This window comes from Arctopsyche grandis, chromosome 4 (assembly GCF_051622035.1).
Source record: "Arctopsyche grandis isolate Sample6627 chromosome 4, ASM5162203v2, whole genome shotgun sequence".
In the NCBI taxonomy this organism is placed as follows: domain Eukaryota; kingdom Metazoa; phylum Arthropoda; class Insecta; order Trichoptera; family Hydropsychidae; genus Arctopsyche; species Arctopsyche grandis.
The window spans coordinates 1,757,312-1,773,943 of record NC_135358.1 but is presented as its reverse complement, the minus strand read 5'-3'; the positions used below and the strand labels follow the sequence as shown (position 1 = coordinate 1,773,943).

Sequence of the window (16,632 nt, the reverse complement as noted above, 5' to 3'; positions counted from 1 at the left end):
CAGCGAAATCATTTATATTAAAAAAAATTTTTTCACGTAAATAATTTAAGAATGGACCATCAATTAATTATCAGCCAATGATTGATACAATCTCAATTATTCAATTGTATCAATCATTGTATCATATTTCTAGAGAGGACGGACTTCTGAACGGAGCGGCAAATAATCTCATGATGTCACTATGTGAAATGGTAAACGGACCAAACGGACAATCATTGCCACAAAAATCGCAAATACGGAATATCTGGCACTCGAGTTCTATAGTATGATAATTAGATGGATGGAATTTTCGGGCGCCAGATCTCACCACTACGGCTACGCACCAAACAAACTTTGAGACACAGCTACACAAAGGATAACCTTGACCCTGTAGGAATATTCTAGAACATGATCTCAGCAGCCAAGCTACGCGTTGCACAATCAATCATCACCCCCAGATGCCAGTGAGCTTCAGGAGTTCAGCTTGCTAACTCCTCTGAAGCCGAGTAACTATCTCCTTCGCCGTACATACAATAACTAGACTTCGGTGGATGAGCGTGCTAAAATGGGTTCCTATTGTCAATAGGAACCCATTTATTTCGAGCCGGCACCGTGATGCGCCGGCCTATAACAATAACACTGAACAATAAGGGTGAAAACACACCGAGTGGGACGTGGTACGTGTTTATTTTGGATACTTTTAAACATGCAAAACACGCAACACCCCTAGCCCATATATGTACATGGTACACAGTCCCAAAAATCACCCGTGGAGTGTTTTTGGTACTATTTTATCCTTGTATTTATCTTTACTTGACAGTGATCGATAACGGTTAATCCCATATTTGAAGAATTGTAGGAGAAACTTGTCGGTTGCATATAGATATGCATACACGCGTGACCTCCCAAACGGGTCTACATTACGGCATCGAAAGGTCGAAAAAGCAAAGATCGGGTTAAAGGTTTGGACCGTTTCTCGGCCTATGGAAATTCAGTTGAATTTTGAAGAGGATCTTTATTACTCGATAAATACAGGTGTATTTGTATGTACAGCGAAGTAGGTAGGTGATTCGCTGGAACGAGCCAGGTCGAGTTCCTGAAACTCACTGACATCTCACTGACGGGGACGATGCACTGGTTTATAAAGGTGTTGCTTGAGCAACGTGTATCTGGGCTGGTGATATCACGTTCTGGAAGATTTCAACGGGGTCCAGGTCTTCCTTTGTGTATGCGTAATGTTTGATGCGTAGTTGCGTAGCTCCTTGGGATTTCCCGTGTACTCGTGATTGCGTATCTGGAGCGAGTCGAATCGCCTTTATCCCTTTGCCCGTGGCAATAAATATAGCGAACAAGCCCTGTACGCGGCACCTTTTTCGCGAATTTGGCAATCGAGTTTTCGACTTAAAATACAGATTTTAATATTGACTCAAGTAACCAGATATGTTAATTAACACATAAAGTATTATTTTAAACAATAAAATACATAATATATCTCGTAGTTTTGGCTTAATTGTCAAATAATCATTCTTCATACAATTGAGACGTATCGTCGCCATTGTTCAACAGACGTGACGTCACATAAACGAGGTTTCAGTATGATTCCACAAAAAACTAATTTTGACTGGTATATATTCATTTTAAGCAAATTGAATACATGGCATTCAACTCTCAGTAATGTATTCAACCAATTTTAAACCTTAAAACAGTTGAAATAAGCGCATATAAGGCTCGAAATCCCGTGCAAAGTTCAGAAATTCTATTGTAGGCATATAGTACAACTGAAATGATCTCATCAGGTCACTGCGACACATATCCAGGAAAGTCATTAACGCATGGCACACGCTCGCCTCGTCAAAAGGTCGACACGTGTTTCTATACACGTGTCTTGGAAACAAAGGAAGAACTCACTGAACCCATAAACCCATAAAACCACGCTCGCGAGTACCAAGAACAAAAGATGTGCACACGACACACTTCAACCCAAAACGTTTATAAAGCAACGCAGCAACCTCCACCGGCAGAGTGAGCCTCTGGAGTTCAAACAGATCACTTCTCCGAAGAAACCTCTTCGTACATACAATAACCATTGTACTATGGAGGATGAACGAATGAGACGACTGGCATGTTAATGCACGTGTTTATTATATGACAGCTGAAGACAGAGTGAGTAGTAGCTCTCCGAACCCAGCCGAGTTGGTTCCCACTCGCAGGAAGGCAACCAAACTCGACCATGTCGTATAAGCGAGCCGCCACATCACTCCCCCCCCAGCATCAGCGATACCAAAATTACAATGAAACAAATTTTACAAAAGAAAAAAATTATTGTTACACAAAGAGAAAAAAATTATTACGTGGGGAGAAAAAAAATTGTTGACGTGGGTCATCCGCTGTGTACATAGGTGTACCGCCCTGAATGGTCGATAGATTCGAGGGCGGTGACGTCGCGAGCAGGACGGTGGGTGGTCCGATGGTCGCGCCGATGCGATGCGATGCTGCGGCGGCGCCGCTCTTCCGAGGCTGATGTCGGTTGGTGGGGCGGCGGGGGCGGCAGGGGCATCGATGTGGTTGATGATACTCCGAGCTGGACCGTGAGTCGTTGTGGCTCGTGGAGGTGTTGTAGCGCTACCGCCCGTCTCGGCGTGACGACGCTCGTGGGGACGGACGGGGCCTTGATGATGATGATGATGATGGTGCTGAGGTGGTGTATGTCTTGTGGTGCTGGATGACCGTTCTATGTGTAGTGGATCGCGCATGACTCCACATCCAGCTGTCAAGATCGTCTTCTCATTCGCTCCCCCATTTTTTTAAAGCACCTGTCATCGACGTTGTGGCTGAACGTCGGTAGGTAGGTAGGTAGGTAGCCGTGTCTGCTCGTTTATTGTCACCCGCGGGCCGCGACGCGTGTTGATGGCGATGGGGGCGCGGCGGGTAGCTTCTCCGCCTGGCTCGGCGAGGCAGGGATGAGCGGCATGTTGAAATTGATCGAGGCTGCGTGGCTCGATGTCGGGGGTCACCAGTATGGAGGATGAACGAATGAGACGACTGGCATGTTAATGCACGTGTTTATTATATGACAGCTGAAGACAGAGTGAGTAGTAGCTCTCCGAACCCAGCCGAGTTGGTTCCCACTCGCAGGAAGGCAACCAAACTCGACCATGTCGTATAAGCGAGCCGCCACAGTACCAATTGAACGAAAATAAACGATCCTCTTTCAAACTCAACTGAATTTCCATAGGCCGGGAAACAGTCGAAACCTTTCACTCGACCACCTGTTCTATACTATGGAACACAGCCGCGCGCTACAGACTTGTCGCGCAAAGCTTCCATAGAAGACGGCCGCGGGCAAACGGTGGGAAAGGTGGACGAAGTATTTCGGCCACGGCTGACTTTCGTGTACGAGAACAGGACACGATGATGTCATTTGTACAGATTAAGTTCGATGAGGGAAATATCATCGACCTAGTTTCGTATGGTACAAGTCGTGCCATATCCCTACAAAATAAAATATATGAGCCGCGCCTGGTCACAGGCTTCTTATATTTTTAGATATAAAATCCAAGTGACCAACGATCTTAGCATGGCCAACGACTGTAGTGTTTCCAACAACGGTATTGTATAAAAATAAATAATATTTCATGGGCATATGTACTCGTGCTACGGCTGAAATTCATCGTTTGACACATATTTGAATGGTACCCACACGCGACAGGTTGCTGCGAAGTAGTCGACACGGGATCAAAACAGCTGTTCTGATCTGTCACAAACAAGCGAAGAGGAGAGGAGAGGAGAGGAGTGGAGTGGACCAGAGCAGAGCAGAGCTAGAATAAGACGATGGCACTCCTGACGCTTCCCGACGAGCTCATCCTCACCATCTACCAATACCTCGACACCTTTTCCGTCATCGCACTCTCCAAGACGTGCACCAAATTCGAACTCTTCTTCAAAAACAACAGCACGTGCAAGTAGGCCGCTAGTGTTGTCCGTCACACAATGTCACCTCTCGACTGTTACATTGTATCATACAAACGATCTTTGCCACATCACCTCAAAAGTATCTTCAACGCTTTCCATCCCACTGTTGAAACGCCTTCAATTTGATACTTATCGTTTCTGCAGACTCTTACTTAATAATTAAGTATATAATTAAGCGATATACATATATTTATTTGCTTTTTCTTTGTTTCATTTGCTTTAGCCTCACCCATGTATAATATGTACAAGATGATAAATATTTGCCAGGTAAATCGAATCAAACTACATAACATTATACCACAATGCTCATAGATTATGGTATGGAAAATAATATATATTATGAAAGTTAAATTTGTTCAATATCAAGTAGATTGAATAATATTATATGCAAGTTACTTCAATGTATAGAGATATATAACACTGTTTATAAAAAGTTGAACAAAAGCTAACGATGGTAATATTTTCTTTGAATTGTATCCAAAAGGTAAACAGTATTGTTACATATTCGTATTTTCTTTTTATATTTAAAATCAAATTTTATTCATCATTTAAAATATTGACTTGAAGAGATAGCTGACCCGTCTTTATTTATTTTTTATTATTTGTAGATCTCGTAATAATAAAATCAATCTATCATACTGTTAGTGATAGTAAGTAGCCTATTTTAATAGCAACTAATCATTCTGTACTATTTTCTCTTTCAGAAAGCTTACTTTCAATCCCTCCTATGGAGAAGGTATTGGTTTCGATTCAATCATGCGTTTCTTACGACAGAACAAAACGTATATAACACATCTGGATTTCTCGTATGTTCATTGGTATTGTCGTTCCGAATTGGTGCGAGCCGTACTCACTTTGGAAAATCTTAGGCATGTCAACTTGATCGGATCCAGTTTGACTACGTCTTTCCTCGTCACTTACGGAGAACGATATGTGAGTCCAAAATACAATAAACAGTAAATACACAACAGTCTTATTGGATTCTAACTGGAAAATGCTATGTTTTCAGTTCTTGACGTTTTCGTTCTCCCTCGTGCCGAGAGATGGTTTGTATTTGCTGTATAACATGTGGTATGTAAATATCGTCAATCATTTTCATAAGCCTATAAAAGAAATGGGAGCTGACGTTGAAGAGTATGTCGATGAAATAGTGGTTTGTTGAGTATTCAATTTATTAACTTTCGTATTCTAAATATACGCTAATTTCTCAACAATTAACATTGCGTCATATAACATTTTATGATTAATAATACATACAATGGCTCAAAAAAAAAATATATTTTTGACTTAAAATAAACTGAATAATTAATTATAAGCATTTAAAAGCAATAAAAAATCACAATCAATAGAAAAAAATCAGACTCTTGATTCCAATACTTACTTTTAGCACTCTAATACTAGATTTTGAGTTAAAGACTGCAAAATATAAAAATTGCGCATTATTTAAAGGCGTGTATTTAATTAATCAGTAATTTATTCGGCTTTTGATCAACAAAAATAACGAAATTGTCAGTAAATATTTTGAAATTATCAGTTGTCATATACATATGTACTCAGTTATTAAACTAAATGATCAGTTATTAAACTAAATAATCAGTTATCAAACAAAAATGATCAGATAATAAAATTAAACGGTTGATGATTAGTAATATCATTTAAAAATGATCATTTCTTTTTGACAGCCAGAAAATCGTCAGTGTTGCCATATCGCACTATGGCTCCTAGTATATAAAAAATCCTGATGAATTTTGCCACTTAGCAACATTCTTTTAATAATCTCCCCCCTCTCCGTTTTCAAATACCGACCATAGCAACCTAATCTTAAATGGATAGGGCCAACCCTAACTTAACCTAACCTAACCTGGCCCTTAAATAAATAAGTGTTGGCTGCTAAGATATTTTTTTTTTGTGAAAATATTGATGAAATAAAACTTAAAAAAAAAAATGATATTACGGTGTGCGGACCATGAGGAGAGTGGGAATGGACAGTAGCGGGGTGACGCGCTATCATCTGAATGTCAAAAATTATAATTTCACTGATAGAAAATCCGTTTTGATCAGTATTTAAATAAAATACTGATCAAAAAGGATTTATTTACTGATAAAAAAATAATAATTTAGTGAACAAAAATGAATAATTTACTGATCATTTACTGTATTCTACTGCTCATTTAGAACAAGTTACTGATCAATTTTAAAATTAATTACTGATAATTTTTTCATTCTTTTACTGACCACTTTTGGAATTATAAACAAACCAAAAAATTTGTTGCCTTTTTTAAACGCCCATATCTCATAAACGAGAAGAAACGGATAATGAATTCGAATAAGACAAAAATCATTGTCATATTCGAATTCAGTGAGTCAAACTTTCAAGAAATATTGATTAGTTTCTGCTCCATCAATTTTTTGTTGCTCAATGTTATTAATTGTTTTCATCTCTTGATTTTTTTTTATTTTTTAATGCTTTTTATTATTAATAAATTATGTTCACAATACATCTTATTTCTATTTTAATAACTACTGATCATTTTCTATTATACAATTTTAATTTAATGTGTTAGTAACCATAGTATTATATTATTCTAATGTTAATGTACAGTATAATAGGAAAAAGAGCTCAGAAGCCTAACTACAATTATTTTCATCTATTTTTGCCAAACGTTGCATTGGGTGGTTTCTTATATATATTTACTCGTTTGCTATTGAATATTTTAAATAGAAAAATATGTTTAACTTAGATTTAAATATGTGTATACAAGTTCTATGGGCGCAGTTAGGGGAGGAAAATGGTTATTAAATCTATTACGAGTGATACAATTTTTGAAGATAGACATACGAAGGTTATACTAGTCAAAAACATTAGTAGATTTATTCCTAAAGTATCTTTGGATTTGTAGAACCTAAATACAATGATCAAACGGATAATTAAATTTACTTTTTAGTTAAAAGCGGTTTACATGGACCCGGCATTCCTGCGTAACGTATGTGTGGTACCGAAAGACATGCGTGTAATATCAATTAAATTAAAATACTCGTACGATTATGAAATTCGCAACTTTTCACTCAATTCACTGCCCGGCTCCTTCATTTCTAAATTCACGAATAACTTCTATAAAAACGATTTTTTAATCATTGAAACATTATCAGGAGCATTCGTGACAGATACACTTATTCCAGGTATGCTTATCAAATTTTAATTGCACGTACAATAAATGTATATATTATGATGGTTTTATTTTTTTTCTTTCTAGAACTTGTTAATGTTCCTAGTTTGATTGACGTTAAACCACTGTCAACTTTAGAAAATGAACGTATTGTTAATATCCACTTTTATATAAGCGAAGTACTCGAAATTCAAGATATTTTGGTGGGTATAATATAAAGCCTTTAATAAACTGTTGGCGGTATTAAAACTGTATCATATAAATATATTATTTCAAGGCTAGAACCAAAGCGATGATAGAGAGACGATCAACGAAATGTATTAGTCTCTATGGTGATAAATATTGTCCTGAAAATGGATTCCACGTCGAACAGTATCTTTCTCAATTGAACGACATAAGACATCTGACTCTACAGCCTTGCTGTTTATCAGTTAGAGGTAATTTTCCAATATTGTTTCTGATTATATGTATGTATTATATAATATCTAGAGACACGTATTTTGGGCATCTATTTTTGTCAATTTTAGCCTTTTCATTTTGACTTAAAGCGTTTTAGGGCATTAAAAATGTTCAATTTTAGCATCTATTTCTATGGAGAGTTTAATTTTAAATAATAAAAAATTTCGATGAATTTGAATAAAATTTATATACATATATACAATTTAAAGACGACACAACAATTAAAAATGTTTTTGAATTACAATTACAATGAAAAAAACATGAATATAAAAATACAAGGACAAAAAATATAATACCAATTAAAATTTATTAAAACTCAATATGGAGCATATTTCTACAGATTCTTTTTTGAGATTCGTGCGACGATCGGTAACAATTATATTGTATTTACTAAAATACCTTTCAGCATTCACACTATTGACGGGACACCAAAAAGATTTTAGAGCTGCACAACCAAACTCTTCATATTTAATTTTTGTTGCCATCAATAATAGCAATATATCCGGCATGGATTCACTTTTTATATTCTCTATTAATTGTCTAAAAAAGTGCTAACATCCTTCCAAACATTGAGCCTCTGTTAATACATTAAACAATGGCAGGTTTCTAAAAAACAAAACTGTTTCTTTAACATTAATATTAGATTTTGTAGCTGCAACAGATGGATTGAATAGTTTACTCAATGTTTGGAGGAATAGATTTGTCTCATTTAGTCTTGAGTGCGAGTCTAGTTTTAAGACGCTTTTTTGAGCAGCCTTTTGGATAGACAACTCCAACTGTCTTCTTTTCTTTTGTCTACAGTAGTAGACAAAAGCAGTTGCTTGGTTTTGGCAGGAAAACCACCGTCTATAGTAAACTGCAAGCTCTGTTTTATCCCCTCAATTTCTTCACATAACAAATGGGCAAAGGGATAGAAAGACCCTTTAAAATTGTCTATTAATTTTATACAAATTTCACTTTTGTTTTATACAAATTTAGCATCTATTCCGAATTTTAGCTTCAATTAAGCATTAATAGCAAAATGCCCAAAATACGTGTCTCTAATAATACCTATACAATAGATATGTTGTAATTTTTCTACTGTACAGCTAAAGCCGCAGAGGACAAGTCACATTTGCTGAAGAGGGCTCGAGTTTCTAGAATTGCCAACGGCTCATCAAAAGATATCCCACTTAAAAATATTGCAGAGACACATAAAAACATTGAAGTACTTCAAATTAAACACATAGTCAAGACTCATGAGTGTGCAATTTCGTAAGTTTTTTTTTTAATTTGATAAATGCTTCCTGTTTAGTTGGCATAGAGATTGGCAACGTTTTAATATTTAATGTTAATACACACACTGTAATCAACATGTGGAAATTTTTGAGATAGTGAATGTTCAATATGGTACTTTTACTTACTATAGTCGACTTACGACAACTGAGTATGGACTTAAAATTATTTCTTTATTTATTTTAATTAGTTTCTATTTAACTATATAATATTATTTAAAATATAATTCAATGCAAGGTCTTTAATAATATTATTGTAAGCTTTGCTGTCCATATCATGACGTTGACAATTACTTTTACCGTCTAAACAATACAAATTTCCATTAACCTTTGAAGGACGGAGCGTCGAGATCGGACGAGTGTCCTGAACCGGGGTCGAGTAAGACCCGCAGTATTTTTCAATCAAAATACAGCTGTTCTCAATACAAATGAGTTCAATATATATCTTATTAATCATTTTATATGTACATCAGCATGAAAAAGTTTTGGTCGTATAGCATGTTTTTGACTATTTTTGTACTAAAAAATAGCGACGAGCATCGACATGTGAACGCATATGTGTAAGGCCAACAGGCGACTGGATGACTCAATGCGCCACTCGCCACAAGCGACGAAAGCAATAGTTTACGAAAATATAGCCTTCGCTTTCTCTCGCATTGATTCATCGATCAACAAAAATATGCAAGCGAACATTCAAAAACATGACTTATAGCTACCGCCTTTAAATCATACTTTGGAATGTATAAATGTATTTTTTTACGATGTACCCCTTTTCTAAATCATACAAAATCTATTAAAATAAATTCCATGTAGTTCATTCTAGGAATAGAAAAAATATAGGGTGTATAGCTTTGAAAACCACATAGTTATTACGAAAAACGTAAAAACTGGGGCACTTTGCATACCCCACTTCGGTGAGAGAGGGTTAATATAAAATATTAGTGTTGTGTAATATCGCATGGGTTATGGCATATTAAGCTATTAATTAAAAGAAATGTGTCGGTCCTGTGTTCGATCCGCATGCGGTCGTATTTTTTTCGAATACCTTTTAAATATATTAATTTTAATATTTATATTTGATTACCTATCTACATAACAATATAAAAATGAATTAAATAAATTTTCAATAGATGGCGCTAAATGCACAGAAACTTATTGCACTAGAGGAAACATCGGTAGCCAACAGTATATATATAGAAGTTCTTGTTGATATTCTTACGTTTTGTTGATATTTACTTCCAAATACAGTTTCAATGACAGTTGTATGTATAAAAAATATAATAAAATTGCAGTATGTCTACCTTACTATAACTAAAAAGAAAAATGATGAACCAATTAACCAAAAGGCTATTTATGATTAAATAATTTGAACAAAATTATGACACGTATAGAATAAGTTGCCACTCTTGTAGTAATTAAAGCGATTTAACACATGATTTTATTTATTTTGCAGTAAAATGACGTGTCACGAATGGACAATAAACAATTCATATTTAGATTCTGTATCAGAATTTAAAAAGTTGAAATATCTCAGCATATCAAACGTGCCGTACATATCGAAAAATCTATTTGCTATAGTATGTAATTTTCATTATCACGTACATACAATATTTACATATATACATGTACACATTATTATTTTTGAAATTTCAAATCAAATCCTTACAAACTTTGGTTTCAGATTTTTGAAGGGTGTCCTTTATTAGAGTCATTCTATGTAAGGAACAATCACACAGACATAATCAGTATAGAAAATTTACCCAAAAGTCTTCACCTCGCTAAGAATCTCAAAATCTTGGAGTAAGTATTTTACAATACATATGTATACACATGTATCTTATATAATATATATGTGGTAGAGATTCCTGACAGATGACGCTGTTCATGGATGTGGTGGTTTAGGTGAAGATCAAACACGTGCGTTTTCAGTCATGTTGTTTATTAAGACGATACGTGCGGAGGTTTAGCGACCAACCGCGCGGAGCGCAGGTCCAACTGCGACTAACCGTTACATCCCTGCCCCTTTCCATCCCCTTCTCACAATCAGTTGTAACATACCCTTTCTCAGCCATAGCCCATACATCAGCCTTTCGTTCAATTTCAACCCTACATATACAATAATAAATTGCTATAAACCATTTTTTATTTAATTTCAGATTGAAAGTCGGCATAAGGGATGTCAATTTGTTTATTGAACTATTTCAACCTTGTCCGTCATTACTAGTGCTCAATCTAATGACGACCACGAATGCATTGTGCAAAGAAAAACTAGTCACGGCAGAATCGGTGATCACCGTTTTACAAATGTGTCCGAGTATTACATATTTAGGCATCGTCGAAGTGAGCGTGGATGTAACGATTTCAAACAAGCGGAGATTGAAACTGATAGAGAAAAAAATATCATCTAAAAATTATAGACTATTGCTTAACTTGACAGTACATAAAGACTACATGTTATATTCTCTGAATGATATAGGAGATTTTTTATGATTATGTATACATATATATAAAATACCTTTACACAGTTCGGGGTCCATCTCGAATGTCGAAGCGTGACACACGCGATATAATAAACTATTATATGAGATAACTTTTTGTTTTATTACCAAACGAAATGTTTGAAACGTACCGTATGTTGCAATGGCGCAAAGAAAACTGTATTCGGGGTCGGAGCCTATCATCGGAAGAAAACGCAGTTCAAATATATCGTAAATGTTGATGTATTGCGAATAATTGACGCCAATTTTGAACGGTGTTGGAAAGTAAACACATATCAGTCCAATAACTAACTTGGATATTACATCAATTTGCCCATAATTGAGTCAAGTTTAAGCAACGTCTGAACTTGGTGTTTAAAAATAGTTTATGCATTTCTAATTGGTTTGTGTTTCGTAGGTCCATTTTCAATCATTATATTTTAGTAAACTGAATTGCTTACCAAATAATTCGATCGATTTTCAATTAGGAACATAAAACCACAAGAAAAATGTATCTTCAAGTTCATTTAAAAGTTAGAACACGCAAGAAATTAATTAGTAAAAATACCTTTAGATCCCCAATGATTGAAATAATAAAAAAGTAGTTCATAGAAGATTGTCTGTTTATGAAAAGTAGTTCTATTGATAATTCGTACATATATAAAATTATTTTCTATTAGAATATTAACATTCTAGAACAGCGTTTCTCAACCTTATTTGGACCGTGGCCCCCTTTTGCTTTTAATATTTGTCTGTGCCTCCCCCCCCCATATTTTCTCGAAAAAGAAGTACATATTAAAAAAAAAAATATATATATATATATATATATATATATATATATATATATATATATATATATATATATATATATCATATAAACTTGATTTGATAATTAAAAATTTGAACATATGTACATACGTAAATTTTTTAAACATAATAAATTGAAAACAGGTAATTAATTGAAAGATAATTTCATTGGTTGTGGCTATTTGCAGGTACTATCTGCGACAGGCGCGTGAACTGTCACTGTCAGCGTGTTTACTGTTAAAATTTTGTTTTAAACCTCTTAAAATTTGGTTCGAACTCGTAAAGTGACGTAGAGTAAAGCATATAATCCAAATTAGTTAATATTATTAATTGTTAGAAAATTATTATCATATAAAACGTATAATACCTACATACATACAAGTACAAGCCGCGAACTAGCTAAATGATATAAATCTATTATAGTAACGTGCGAAATTTATTTGCCTCATGTATAATGAACGATTGCTTAAGCAAGTCTAGCATACATTAAATGTAAGAAATTAGATTCGGATTATAAGTTCACGAGCATGCGCAGAAGGCTTTGCGCCTGTCGCAGATATAGTACCAGCAAATAGCCAATAATTCGCAAATATAGTACCTACAAATAGCCACAACCAATTTTATTTAGTGTGATTCTTATATCTTGGTCAAATGTTGTTAGTGACATACGGAGATCGCCTCTTTTAACAACATCAAGACGGTTACGAGCTTTTGAGAGGAGATGAATAACTCGACTAAATCCAAATTCAACGAGGTAAGATGTAGGAAATGCAGTAATTTCTAGAAGCTAGAAAACTACTCAAATAAAAATGGGCATTTTTTTCTGAAAAGTCACACAAAAGCTAGAAAACTAGTTGAAAGTATCATGAAAAACAGAAAATGGCGTTAAAATACAATGAGAAGCAATATAAATGTTGCAGCATGCAACTCTACGATACGTAGGGTTTGCCATTAAGCTATTAAGTCATAGATTTAGGATGTAAAGTGGCACGTCTTTTTATTGATTACTAATCGATAATATACCACAAATCGGGCCAATTACTGTAATATCTCATTATATGACATACATATGCTAGCAACGAAATCATGTAAGTATTTGATCAATATTAAAAACGTTTCCATGGTATCATTCAGGTGGTTGTTTACTTGTGTTATAAATTCACGTCAGTTTGAATCTGAAGCTTTTCCCTCATGGATAGCAATCGTGTGTTGGAATGGCCAAGTCGGAGAATTCCACCAGGTGGTGTGTTCCATCATCCAAAGTCTGCATACTCTCAGGAAACTCACAGCATGCTAAAAAGTACAATAGTCTAATATTATATGTAAATACTGGTTAGTTATTTTGTATTCATTACAGGCTTTTATTTCACAGCTATAATGGAAGAGTCAAAGTTAACACTGTACCAACAGAGACAGATTGACTGGTGTTTGAGGAGCGGTTCATCTTTGGCCGATGCTAAGCAGGAGCTGAGGCAGAAGAGGACAAGCAGTGCTCCAGCATTCTTCAAAAGCCCACCAAAAGAATCCCGCAGGCGTACCCTATCGGCGATTAAAAACTCTGGGGATTTCGACAGAGAAAAGTTTGCAGATCCAAACATTATAAATTGCTACATCAACTTTTTTCTATATACATGTTAATTTTTTTTTTGACAGATTTAGATCTAATCAGAGAAATGAAGATCGTGAATTGATCAAATCTCGACTGCAGGAGATAATGGAATTTGGGAAAAAACAAGAGAACCGTCAGAAAGTCTGTTTAAAGCTCGACCCTAAAAAGAAATTCGGGGAACGACGATTACCTGGACAATACGAAATTCTCCAAGATTGTTAGTTTATATTAAATTACTAGATGATACCTAAGATACCCGACATCGCTTAAGTACATACATATATTATACCACTAAATACATGACTTGAGTGATGCCAAAATTATGTACAAAACCTTTCTAGTATTACAATATACACATTGTTGCGTAGGGGTGGGTGGAGGATCCAAGTAAAAGGCCAAAGTCGTGTCACAGCATTTATTGGTGATTAAGGAGATACACGCACTGCCAGCGCTCCGTCCAGAATGTCTTGATATGGTCCAAGTACCTCCTTATAAAGGACAAGTCGATCAAGGCATCTTCGACGTCCGGTTACTTCCCTATTGTTTAGGCATGTACCCGGATATGTATTCCCACGACACTCAGTCCCACGCTATCGGTCACTTCTGAGAAGGAACCGGGTGCCGCTTACTACGCCAATTCGGTGGCCATTGTTTAGCCTACTTGCACTTAGTCTGGAGATAATCCTTGAAACCAATTATAACGGTCACACAGTCTCTGGGATGCTACTCGGCCTAATCCGAATGCACTTACTCGGCGGTGTACGTAACAATATTATATAAAACCATATAATGTCAAGTTTGAAATAAACATAATTAAGTCATATTTGCTAACTAATTTTGGCAAGAAAGACGCCGGGTAAATAATAAACTATGGTCCGATGAAATTATCATTATCCTAATAATGATTCATATTAAAAAGGCGAAAACTTTATGCAAAGAACTTTCCAAAGTTTGTGCAATATGTATGTACATACATATTTCAATGATATATGTACATATGTACATATATTTATATGCTGAACTTTAAATGTGACATGAAAAATTAAATCTTGGGCCAATATACATATCTGCCGAAAGTCGCTCACACAAATAAAAGTTAGAAAAATAAGTTTCACCTTGAAACTTTCAAGTATCATGAGAGAGTATACCAAATTTCGTTGTTCGAAATGAAAAACAAACAAACAAACATTCTTCTTATATAGATAATACATACATACAACATAAATACACATACACATTGTTGCGTAGGGGTGGGCGGAGGATCCAAATGAAAGGCCAAAGTCGCTTCACAGCATTTATTGGATGATTAAGGAGGTCCACGCGCAGCCAGCGCTCGTTCCAGAATATTCCCCCATGCCAAGTGTACTTCCTTTTAAAGGACAGGTTGCTCACTGTAGCGTCCTCGATCCGTTTCTTTATCTATTGTTTAGGCACGTACGGTCTCACAGTCTCAGGCACGCACAGTCTCACACTTTCATCAGGATTCTGAGAACTCTAGCGGGAAGTGACTGAGTGCCGTTACCGACCACTTAAAGTCCCGCTAGGTCGATTCGGGGGTCTCCGTTGTTAGCCCCCGACTGCATTTTAGACGGGGGATAATCCCCACGTTACAATATTATATATTAGATTCTTACTTGTATTTTTTTTACATTTTTAGTGTTACAACAGATAAAGGAACGTGCCGATTGGCTGGAGGAGATGGAGGCTTTGGGTGAAGGTGCCAAACATCGCGAAGCCATACATCATCAGATCGCTGAAAGAATAAGGAAAATAGAATTCATGGGCCTTCCTCAAAAACTCACCGACATGCACATCGATGGCAATGAATCCATCAAACACTCAAGTAGAAATGACAGAAAAGACAAGTTCAACTTCGAAGAATTGAAAAGTGATATTACGGAGCGTACCTGCGAAACTAGTGCCAGTAATAATTGTAACTATAGCAAAAGGAGTAACAGATTGAAAAAGTGCGAGGAAAATATCGCAGACATGCTGCTTAATCCAATCCCGTAAATAAATATTACACTGGGGAATAAAGTTGTACAAATTGGAATAACAGTATCAATGCTATTTTTATGTTTTGTATATAATATGTGCGATAACAAATACCACTTGATGTAATGTAATAGATGATTTCCTGAATTGGTACCGAGCACTGTGTGTAACGATAAATATATCTCAACGTCAGGGCTATCCCTAGCTAAAGGCTGTTTAATCATTATTTTCTGTATTAAATACTAATGAAATGTTTTCTTTAGATTGTACTTTTGAATTATTCTCGTTCAAATTTCTACTACTAATTTTTTTAATTGTCTTTAATCGCACTATTAAATACAAAAATAGTTTAAACACGCTGCTTTCAAGAGGAAACACAATATTTTCACTATTTTATTATAAAATTAAACGTTTTTTTAATCCAATAAACAATTTTTAAATCAATTTTATTTTATTTTATTTTTACATGGATATATGTATACCAGGAAGGCCTAACAGGTAAACCTCAATGCGCCTTCCTAGACAATTAATAACAAACATTGCATTATTTTTTATTACATAAATCGCTGTATTTCAAGAGGCTGAAGAACACGACATTAACAATTAATCAATGAATGAATTAATCCATAGAGACATCTATGGATTTAGACTTGTACATACGTTTTTACATATTGTACATATGTAAATCAAATTCAGATATTTGTGATAGCGGGTAGGATGGTTTTTGCCAATTTGATGGAGGAACCGTTTCAACAATAAAATCAGATAAATTGGCAAACTCTGATAGAAAACGATCGACTTAGAGTCACAAATATCCAAGTCTGACCAGCAGTATTTTATATACATCTTTCAGACATATTTCATTCTTACCAATACAAAGACTATACTTTCAT

At 35.4% G+C, this 16,632-nt stretch overlaps 3 protein-coding genes across 3 annotated transcripts; all 3 read left to right on the top strand.

The window, feature by feature from the left end:
- Window positions 1-3,606: 3,606 nt before the first annotated feature.
- LOC143911347 (uncharacterized) lies at window positions 3,607-11,440 on the top strand. The gene is made up of 10 exons (XM_077430202.1): window positions 3,607-3,941; window positions 4,656-4,884; window positions 4,961-5,104; window positions 6,897-7,131; window positions 7,206-7,321; window positions 7,396-7,555; window positions 8,666-8,831; window positions 10,305-10,428; window positions 10,533-10,651; window positions 11,008-11,440. Exons 1-10 carry the CDS (start codon window positions 3,811-3,813, stop codon window positions 11,339-11,341), a joined length of 1,758 nt encoding a protein of 585 aa, XP_077286328.1. The 5' UTR covers window positions 3,607-3,810; the 3' UTR covers window positions 11,342-11,440.
- A 1,866-nt stretch (window positions 11,441-13,306) lies between these two features.
- Window positions 13,307-13,752, top strand: LOC143910334 (UPF0193 protein EVG1 homolog; the record flags this gene model as incomplete). The annotated part of the gene is made up of 2 exons (XM_077428763.1): window positions 13,307-13,435; window positions 13,508-13,752. Coding segments are annotated over exons 1-2 (354 nt in total), but the record flags the coding sequence as incomplete, so codon positions are not given.
- Window positions 13,753-13,764: 12 nt separating this feature from the next.
- On the top strand, window positions 13,765-16,181 carry LOC143911019 (uncharacterized). The gene is made up of 2 exons (XM_077429722.1): window positions 13,765-13,961; window positions 15,402-16,181. Exons 1-2 carry the CDS (start codon window positions 13,850-13,852, stop codon window positions 15,755-15,757), a joined length of 468 nt encoding a protein of 155 aa, XP_077285848.1. The 5' UTR covers window positions 13,765-13,849; the 3' UTR covers window positions 15,758-16,181.
- Window positions 16,182-16,632: the final 451 nt, after the last annotated feature.

What these genes read in the sequence shown, in the direction of transcription:
- LOC143911347 (XM_077430202.1), top strand. Translation starts at nt 3,811, where the DNA reads ATGGCACTCCTGACGCTTCCCGACGAGCTCATCCTCACCATCTACCAA. An exon ending in GACAGATACACTTATTCCAG is followed by an intron (nt 7,132 to 7,205) that starts GTATGCTTATCA and finishes TTTTCTTTCTAG; the next exon opens with AACTTGTTAATGTTCCTAGT. An exon ending in TCGAAATTCAAGATATTTTG is followed by an intron (nt 7,322 to 7,395) that starts GTGGGTATAATA and finishes TATTATTTCAAG; the next exon opens with GCTAGAACCAAAGCGATGAT.
- LOC143911019 (XM_077429722.1), top strand. Translation starts at nt 13,850, where the DNA reads ATGGAATTTGGGAAAAAACAAGAGAACCGTCAGAAAGTCTGTTTAAAG. An exon ending in ATACGAAATTCTCCAAGATT is followed by an intron (nt 13,962 to 15,401) that starts GTTAGTTTATAT and finishes TTACATTTTTAG; the next exon opens with TGTTACAACAGATAAAGGAA.